Consider the following 10,259-nt stretch of genomic DNA (forward strand, 5'->3'; position numbering starts at 1 on the left):
GGGTCATTATGAGTCAGAATCTACTTGATAGCAGTGGATTTGGTTTGTTTTATTGAGCCTGAGAAGTTATAAAGGGCCACTGAGATAAGAACGCTTCTTATAGAGACTGTTTCCAGCGAGGGTAAATATGCAGAGATGCGCCTCCTGGTTGAGTTGGCAGAGTCACTGATCCGCTTTGTTCCCTGCAAGGGCCCTCTCCGTACCTACCGTATTTGTGGGAGGTGAGGGCATAGCTTGTGGGAATGAGTTGGGGCTATGTACGGCTCACTGAACATGATACCTGGCCGGCTTCAGGGACAGTGGTTACCTGTTGGGGACTGTGGAAGCCCTAGAGTAGAGAGATCATCATCCATGCAAGAGGGAGCCAGATCTCTGTCAAATCAGTCTTCCCAACCTATACTTTCACCTCAAGTGCTTTGCCAGTACCCTCCCCCCCGCAAAAAAAAACCCAAACCCATTGCTGTTGAGTCAATTCCGACTCATAGCGACCCTGTAGGACACAGTAGAACTGCCCCATAGGGTTTCCAAGGAGTGGCTGGTGGATTCGAATTGCAGACCTTTTGGTTAGCAGCCGAGCTCTTAACCACTCTGCCACCAGGGCTCCAATTTGCTAGTAATTCGGTCACATTACTTTGGTTCGCAAAGAAAGGTGCGCTGCTGTCCTGTGGAATGATTTGGTGGATATGTAAGAAGTTAGAAATAAAGGCTGCTTATTTTTTTTCCCATACAGCTCAATGAATCATAAAGCTAGAAGATTTTTTTTCAAAGGTATCTCAGCTAGCCTGCCCCTCCACCCTACTGCATTTAATAGATGAGGGCACTGGGTCCCAGGGTTGTTCAAATAGAACCCAGATTCTCACAGTTTTAGAGTAGGATGGTTCAACTGGAGCAGTTAAACTTGTTGACCATGACTTGCTGTAAGAAACGCATCTTGGATTGTGACCCAGTACTCACATAAGTGCGTATGTAAATATTTGACAAGCAGAAGTTGAAACATGAAAAAATACTTAAACCCATATTATGTGTGATACACTGTCTTAGACAGGGTTCTCTAGAGAAGCAAAACCAGTAAAGTGTATAAATATATATATATCGAGAGAGATTATATCAAAGAAACAGCTCACGTGATTGTAGAGGCTAGAACGTCCCAAGTCCGTGGATCAGGGTAGAGGCCTCTCCCAAGTCACACAGCTGCAGAAGCTGGCAAGCCCAAGATCAGCAGGTCCGAGAGCAGGGCTCCCGCTTACAGGCTGTGCAGATCAACGAATCCCAGGTTCGGCAGATAAGCTGATAGCTCAAGTCCCAGGAACAGGAGATGAGACGACAGGAAGCAGCCGCAGGATCTAGAGAGAGCAAGAAGCCAGAAGGTCTGCTTATATAGAGATGTGGGCCACACCCCCAAGGAGACTCCCTTTCATCTGATTGGCTACTCACAGTATATTCAATCATGGGAGTGATTACATTAAAACACTGATCATGGCCCAGCCAAGTTGACACACAATCTTAACCATCGCATACACTTTGACATTTTAAATTCTATGCTGTTGTATTTCATTTAAATCAAAATGTCCGTTGTCATTAAAATGACTTCTTAACTCATTACTGGACTGTTTAACCTGTGGTTTGAAAAAGAGCTCGCTGCTAACCAGAAGGTCGGAAGTTCGAGTCTGCCAGCTGCTCCTTGGAAACTCTATGGAGCAGTTCTACTCTGTCATGTAGGGTCGCTATGAGTTGACATTGACTCAGTGGCACCGGTTTTGGATTTTTGGTTTTGGGCTGAAAAAAACTAGAGTTGCCTGATTTTTGTTCAGCTGAAGCCATTTACCCCAGGCCAGTGGTAGTAACTGACGGTGTAGAATCGGAACCTGAGACTCCTCCCAGCTTTTTTCCAACCCTAAACTGCACGTTCCCATTCGTCTGCTTTTTACCCCAGGTGAAGAGAATAATTAGTATAGACTTCTAAAGCAATTTCTTTTCCCAGAGCTTTCCTCCCCTCTCACACCTCCACCTAGAAGTGAGTGGTTGAATCTAACCAGCGGCAGAGTCGCTCTGGAGAAATTGATAAGTCTGCATTTGGTGATGGTGTCTGTTCTTGCCTCCACTGTCAGGGAACATCTTTCCTTCCTGAAGGCGTTCATACCTTCGTATACCACTAAGGCTTTTCCTCTATGTACCACTCTGCTCTAAATGATGTCATCAGCTGAACTCACAGGGAATTCTGGGTCCTTAACACTGTCTTTGGCCCTGAAGTGTGACAATTTTATGCATTATCTCTCTCTTATAACAGTTTTTTTTTTTAAACAAAGCCTAAGTAATCTTCCACAAATAAAATAAACAAACCCCATGTAATTGTATTTCAGAGTAACTTTGAACATTTTTGTTTCATATGAGGTAAAAATAAGGAACAGTGTAAATTTGAGCTTAATGTGTGCTAAATAGGTGGCATCCCTGTGTCAGCTCTTGGCTTTATTGTATGAGCATTTTAGAATTTCTGTATTCATTCATTCAGCCATCTATGCATTCATTCACTCAACATACAGTTACTGAGTATGTCCACGTGTGGGCCGTGAGGAACCAATAACCTGTCCCTCAGGTGGAGCGATAGCATGTGAGTTACCAAATACACAGATACCAAAAACTCTTGCAAGGAAACTTTTTTGAAAGCATTTTTTTCCCTGTAGGAACAAATTTGTTTTCATTAGATTTTTTTTTTTAGGTGTGGTAAATATATGTAAAAAACATTTGCCATTTCAACATTCTTCACATGTACAATTCAGTGACATTATGTTTATCATGTTATTCAACCATCACCACTAATTGTTTCCAGATTTTTCTATCACCGTTAACAAAAGTTCAGAGTCCCCTAAGCAGTGAGCCCTCCTGCCTGCCCCTAGTAACCATGAATACGCTTTGGTCTCTATTCATGTGCCTATTCTACATATTTCACATAAGTGAGATCATACAATATTTGTCCTTTTGTGACTTATTTCGCTGAGCTTAATGTTTTCAGGGTTCACCCATGTTGTAGCATGTATATTAATTAGATGTTAAGGCTTCCTGTTCATTGCTTGAGGTCCATTGCATTCTGTGGGCAAAAGCTTACTCTTATTCCTCTTTTAATGGGTATCACGTGCTGACATGGATGGTGAATTAATATGTTTTTAGGTATTTTTGGTGAAAACGTACACAGCAAAATAAGTTCCCATTCAACAATTTCTACGCATATTTTTCAGTAACATTGATTACATTCTTCACATTATGTCAACTTTCTGATTATTTCCGTTCCAGTTGTTCCATTTCCAATACCCTAATCTCCCTACTCCCTACCTTCTCGTCTATGCTTTAGAGTTTTTTGCTGCCCATTTGGTTTCATATAGATGACTTTTTAAAAGAGCACAGTACTCAAGGGTGATATTCATTACTTTATGAGCTAGCCTGCTGTTTGGCTGAAAGGTGACTTGAGGGGATGGTTGGATGGTGAATTATTAAGTCCTTTGTTATTTCTAAATGCCTTTGTTTTCTTTTCCTCATTTGACACTGAGCACTCGTTGGCTCCTCCAGGAAGCACGGGTTTTTTGAATCCATGCCCTCTCTGTTTTGCGTTTCATAGAAAGAGCGGGATTTAGAATTGGCTGCTCGGATCGGCCAGTCATTGTTGAAGAAGAACAAAACGCTAACCGAGAGGAACGAGCTGCTGGAAGAGCAAGTTGAACACATCCGGGAGGAGGTAAGAAACCTGTGGCAAAGACTCGTGGGGGCCCTGCTGTGGTCTTGGGAGCCGTGGGTATGCTTGAAGATGATGATATAACGGGGTTCCAGTTGAAGTGGCTCTCCCAAGGGAACACTGAGTCCTGAGCTCCGAGCTGTCAGCTCTGAAGTTGGCCCACCTTGGAGATCAAAAGTGATTTCTTGCAATTCGTTCTACTTAATGTGCCTCCCTCCTCCCATTCAGACAGAATGGACAGGATTGCTGAGGGCAAGAAAGACCGTCACTTAGTTAATAGGCACACAGTGGCCCGTCACACAGGCTGGCCTGGGTGTGTTGGTCCAGCCACAGGTGTCCTCCCAGTGTCCAGAATCTAATTGTGTGGGCTGATGAAGACACTCAGTGCTTGGCAAGAATTCACCTGTGTACACAGGTGACTACAACAGTGAGACGGGGGTTCATGAGTCAGGGTAGGGACGGGCAGGCTGGAGAAGGAGTCCTTTTAGGAGATGGACTCATGCTGCCGAGTGAAGTGATGATTGCATATTCATTACAGTATGATTTTGTGTTTCCAGAAGAATAAAAAATAGCCTATCATTTTTCATGATAGAAACATTATTATTGAGATTTCATGATGCAAATCTTGGCTGGCGAGGTATCAGTCATAAAAAGAGGAGGGGCATGGAACTTTCAGGCTTTTCTTCAGGGAACCTAAGTTTAGCAAGAGCAATACTGGATGTCTGGAAGGGTTGTGATTTGGACAAGAGGAAGGCAGCTATAGAGTCAGATAGGGTTGCTAGAAAAAAGGATTAGAAGCTTGGAACCAGGCCCCGCCTTGTAGCTTCTTTCCTATCATCCTGTGTTCTTTTAATAGTGAGTTTTAATTGTGGGGACTTGGATCTGATTACCTTATTCTTGTTTCTTCTCCCTTAATTTTCTGCCAGAAACTTTCTTAGAGCAGATGACATTATTCATTCCCTAAGATGTATTCAGACTTTTTCCTTATTAAAGCTAGTCCTAGTACGTTGTTGTCTGGGCTTTGTGATAGCTTAAACGTGATGAAACAGAGTTGTCACTCTATAAGAAAAGTCACAATCCCAGGCTTTCTTTAAAAGATGGTGAGGTGGAGTACTGTTGCATTCTAGGAGAAATAACATTGACTCCTGGTTTTCCTGCCCCCGCATGATAACCTGAATTCCTCCTCTCTCAGGCAACTGGCATTGAAGTACTCCAGGTTAGCCTGGCTCCCTTTGCAGCCCCTTCCAGCAGGAAATGCCACCTGGAAACCAGCAAATTGGCCTTCAGATGCTGCCCTCCATGTCACTGCTCCTGCTTGGGGCTTCCTTGCTTCACACGAAGAATATCCTGCTCTTTCCCTTAAAAGAGTTGAATTTGAAAATTGTGGTTTCTTTTGGTCCATCTTTAAATTATCAGTCTATGTGTTGAATCTAAATCCTTTATGCATTTAATACAGCCACTCCTCACTTACCGACGTGGTTAGGTTCCAAAGACCAGGTTGTTATGCGAAAATCGGCATTATGCGAAAATGGAGGATGACCTCATCAGATCACAAAATGGAGGCTGACTATATCATTACATAACTGCCAGATTACATCATTACATAACTGTCAAACCACTGAGAATCATGGCTCAGCCAAGTTGACACATAACCTTAACTCTCATAGCCAGCGTTACTCTCGCCTTGCGCCTTGGCATTCATTACTGCCAGACGTACGTCATTAATGCACAAAATAGTCAGATAGTAGATTTTTTACTATTGTTTTACTATTGTAAATGCGAAATGTCGGATAAATGTGAGATAGTAAGTGTCTTCTCCATAGAAGACATAATACATTCACTGTGTTGTGTAGGAAAGTTGGAATAAACCACAGACACCCTCCCCCCAAATCTAATTAAAAACAAGAAAGAATTAAAATAGAATTGAAATACTCACTTACAGCACTGGTCCCATATTCATCAACACTGCATGGTAAAAGGGCAAGAGAAGGTTTTTACAGCACAAGTTTGTTTTAAACTTTAAGTGAGGTTTTAAAACGGTCCTAGTCAGTATGACCAGTCCTTGATGACTCCTCTTTACATCCTGTGTCTGAAATTCCTAGCCTGGGGATCATTGAGTACAACGCAGGGTCTGACTGGCCTGACTGGGAGTCCCACGAGGAGTCATGAGTTACAGTGTGGGGCAGTGAGGTTTTCCAGGTATGAGACCCAGAGTTGATGAGCTGGTTGTAGTTGCCCAGCCAGAGCTGGCATTGCCAGGATCGTGTTCCGAGGTAGAATCTGGTTTCTGCAAAAGTGGGTGGCCTCTTCTTTCATTTGGTAACTTGATCCATTCCACTTGCTGTTTGCCCAGCCTGGTCATCTGGTTACTTCCAAAGTCTGTAAGTCATCCACCCAGCCATCATTCTAGACCCTTCTAGTCCCTTCTCATCTCTTCTCTATACCAAAGTAAAAATTATCAGTTTAGGCAGGGGAGTTTCTGCCACAAAGCAATTGATTGTTTTTTTCTTAAGTGGGATCAAACTCAACCCTTTGTTCTCTTTGAATGGTGCAAAACCAACGAAATGCCTTCCCTTTGATTTGGGGGATTTAAACATACTTGTCACTGAGCAGTAATTGTGTGAGCAGGAATGACGGCCCGGGGCTCTGTCTGCAGGTGTCTCAGCTTCGGCACGAGCTGTCCATGAAGGATGAGCTGCTGCAGTTCTATACCAGTGCTGCCGAGGAGAGCGAGCCCGAGTCTGTCTGCTCGACCCCGTAAGTCACTGGCGGGCTGTGTCTCTGCAGGCTGGCTGTTGTCCTCAGAGTCCCCGAGGCAGGGCCACCCTCGCCAGCAGTGCAGGCTAGCCTTCTGACAGAGCATCTCCAAGTGCCTCAAACAGATTGATTGTCCTGTTTGAGTGGGATATGGAAGGACTCACGTTTAGTTTTCCTCTTACTGGGTCTTACTGCTTATTTGTCGGTTTAGGTTTAAGAGTGTGGGTGTCACGGAACTTGATTTGGCCTGGGACGTTGGCGGGTAACAGGGTGGGCTCTGCTGCTGGAGGAGATACGGTGAAACCTGTGAGAGCTGGAACTTGATAGGACTGCCTTGTTTTTCTGGGTCTCGCAAGTTTTCCACCCTTGACAGGTGCAGTCTTGTCATTTTTCCCTGGCTCTCTATTCATTGGAAAATATTTGCATTTTCCTTCTCTGACAGGTTTCCACCTTACACAGGTTACTTTGATTGTCATCTTACAGTGAGACAGTTCCAGCTTTCGCAGGTTCTACTGTACAAGGTTTTGGGGTCAGCAATGTCAGGGTGGGTCCTTGGGACAGAAGGGGTGGGACCGTCTCTGTAAATCAGCAGAGCTTGATGTTACAAGCATGAATTCCAGAGCCCAAAATGGCCTAGCTTCAGATCTCGGCTCTATGACTTACTAGCTTTGTGCCCTTGGCTGAGTTACTTAACCTCTCTGTGTTTGTTTCCTCGTTTGTAAAGAGGGGATGATAATAGTACTTACATCATAGGGTTACAAGGATTGTGTGAGTTAATACATGGAAAGTACTTCAAACAGTTTTAGGCATATGGAAATTCATTATAAATATTAAATAAGTGCCCGGACATACTGGAATTCTGTAGATGCCAAATAGAGTCCATTCTCACGAGGTGATATGTCAGCTGCAAACTGTGGACAGAGGGTTGGGAGGTGGCCCTGAAGTGGTGGCAATCCTGGGCATACGCATTGTTTTCTTGGGCAGGGGGCGATCTGATGGGCCACTGTCATGCCCCAAAGTTTTGTGAACTTTCCTTGAAACAGCCCTTCTTTGTGCCTGCCGTGTAGTATGCCAGGCGGTGGGAGGAAGTGTCCCTCCCTGGACTGTGATCATACCCCCTCCCCTAGGCTGAAGAGGAATGAGTCATCCTCCTCAGTCCAGAACTACTTTCATCTGGATTCTCTTCAGAAGAAGCTGAAGGACCTTGAAGAGGAGAACGTCGTGCTTCGATCAGAGGTGAGTGCATTCCCTCTTGGCTGCTCTGGAAGGGTGGCGGCTCCATTGGCCTTATCTGGCAAGAATAGCCGTGGTTAATATGTCATCATCAGAGGGATAGTCTCTGGAAGAGCCAGCCACCTGAACCTTAACTCACAGCTGCACCAAGTGCTCAGCAGGTGTACCTCATGCTTGTACTGGGCATTGCCTTCAAAGTACAACCATTCCAGTCTGGGCTGGGATGGACAGCCATGGTGGAATTACAGTGTGCCATAAGTCAAGAATGCCTTTCTCCTCCATGAGAGTTAGGGGAAAGGCTCCCTCTGTGAGGCCCCTCCCTGGTGTTCTTCAGCTGTAACAAAGCGCCTGAGGAGAAATGACTTGGAGGCTTGGTGTGAGCGCCTTGTTTTCACGTTACTGCTGATCAAATCATAGGCTCTAAGGAAATAGTTTATGAGAACATGGAGACAGTTCTTAAACAGTTTACGCTGAGCTGAGACAACTTGGGAACTTGTGCTTTAGAGTTGTGCCAGCTACTTTGCCTATACTAGTTTTTAATTCTTCATAACAAGGCTGAAAGCTAATGACTTTATCATCTTACAGTGAGAAAGCGGGGACCCAGGCTGCTAGGTGTTGTTCTTTTCCAAGGTCATGCAAGGTAGTAAGTGACAAAGCAGGGTACGTAAGTCTCTGTGACTCCTAACTCCACATTTTCTCCTTTATCTGCTGCCGCTATTTAGAAACTTGGCAGCGTTTGTCCAAATTATCAGTGGGTTTATGCTCTCTAGCCAAAGGTGTGGTGCAGCCCTGTTTATCAGGCCCGTGTTTGTCAGGTTTGGGCTGTGTGCCCAAGTAAGCTGGCCCGGGCTCCCCAGAGCTCCTCCGGTAGGGCATAGCACCTCTCACCTTGAACTTGACTACATGTTATAGAGAGCCTCCTGTCTGGGCTTAGCAAGACTGTCTTCTGTTTGAGGGAAGGGCCATGTTCTCTTAGACCTCACCTTTGTTTACTGGTGGGAGGCATAAATCCACAGCAGCCGAGAGCATGGCCAAAGATTATAGCCCTGTGCTTCCCATGCTGAGTCCAGTGCTGCCCACTCTGGCTTCCACCCCAGTCCTAGGCACACGGCGGATTGTCCTTCTGTCAGAATCTTCAGCTAAAGCCAGCCAAGAGAATCTAATTGTGGCTGCTCCAGCTCTGTTTTCAGGAGTCTCCCTCTGGGGCCAGGACCCAGGGGACTCACAGCCACCTTCTCTCTGGCCGGGGCATTGTCTTGGGGCCTTCAGGTTTCTGTCTTCCCACCTTACCCATGGGGAGCAAGTGCTCCAGAGTCCTGAGGTAGGCCTTAGGTCTCTGAATTTTGATATTTCACGTTGTACCTTGTTCTTACAAGGTAAGAATACAACAGGTTTAACTCGAACTCAGAACCTGGCCCATAGTAAGTGCATGATAAATGTTAGCCATCCTTGTTGTTATCCTTCGAATGCCAGAGCAGTGTCCTGGGCATTGCTAGGGATGCAAAGGAGCCCATATCTTTGAGCCAGGACAGATGCAAATGGATAGCTAGACAAATTGATGAACATTTCAGTGGTGACACTGAGTTTTAACAAAGCAGCATGTATGGCTCTTGAGCACTTTGCTTTGTCTTGCACCCTCTAGTGGTAAACCTGTTTTTTTTTTTTGGTTTTTTTTTTTTAGCTTTTCAGATTTCAGAATCCAAGATCCATTAACTAATTAGGAATTTGGGTTGACCTTCCATATTTGAGGGTGCAGTAGGTGACAGATGGGGAGATGCTGAAGGAAAGCTTCCCAGATCCTGGTTAACCCTTGCTCCATGCCCCAGCCCTTGCCCACCCCAACAGTCCAGGTGTGAATGCTGACCTCTGACCTAAGCCTTGTTCACAGGCCTGCCAGCTGAAGACAGAGACCATCACCTATGAGGAGAAGGAGCAGCAGCTGGTCAATGACTGCGTGAAGGAGCTGAGTATGTCCCTGACCCTCACTACTCCACCTCCGTGCCCTCTTTTTACCTTCTCATATCTGCCATCGTTTTGATTAGGCAATGGGGGCAGTGCTGGTTCAGTGGTAGAATTCTCACCTTCCACGCAGGAGACCCGGGTTCAGTTCTCGGTCAGTTGAACCACCACCCATCTGTCAGTGCAGGCTTGTGTGTTGGTACGATGCTGAACAGGTTTTAGCAGAGCTTCCAGACTAAAATGGACTAGGAAGAAAGGCCTGGCTATCTACTTCTGAAAATCAGCCAGTGAAAACCCTGGATTATAAGGGTCCATAGGGGTCGCCATGAGTCAAGGGCTGACTCAGAGGCAGCTAACAACAACAACAACACGATAGACAGGTTCGCATCACCTCAGTAACTTCAGTCTCCCTGCCAGCCTATGATTCAGTAGCATTTTTCTTAAAACCAGAGGCCTCCCCCGTTCTTTTTTTTTTTTCATTCAGATGAAGGCTTACAGAACAAATAGTTTCTCATGAAACAGTAGTACACATATTATTTTATGACATTGGTTAACAAACCCACAACATGTCAACCCTCTAACTTCT

General features: G+C 45.2%; 1 protein-coding gene across 5 annotated transcripts in view; it reads left to right on the plus strand.

Annotated features, from left to right (window-relative positions):
- Nucleotides 1-10,259, plus strand: part of TRAK1 (trafficking kinesin protein 1) — a 150,598-nt gene that overhangs the window by 105,919 nt on the left and 34,420 nt on the right. For all 5 annotated transcript variants that reach the window (XM_023725964.1, XM_004368421.1, XM_023725945.1 and 2 more), the window contains 4 exons: nt 3,611-3,727; nt 6,381-6,481; nt 7,609-7,717; nt 9,603-9,681. In XM_023725964.1, the coding sequence (XP_023581732.1) occupies nt 3,611-3,727; nt 6,381-6,481; nt 7,609-7,717; nt 9,603-9,681 (406 nt within the window). The remainder of the gene's footprint in view (nt 1-3,610; nt 3,728-6,380; nt 6,482-7,608; nt 7,718-9,602; nt 9,682-10,259) is intronic.

Source organism: Trichechus manatus, unplaced genomic scaffold (genome assembly GCF_000243295.1).
Source record: "Trichechus manatus latirostris isolate Lorelei unplaced genomic scaffold, TriManLat1.0 scaffold00001, whole genome shotgun sequence".
NCBI lineage: Eukaryota > Metazoa > Chordata > Mammalia > Sirenia > Trichechidae > Trichechus > Trichechus manatus.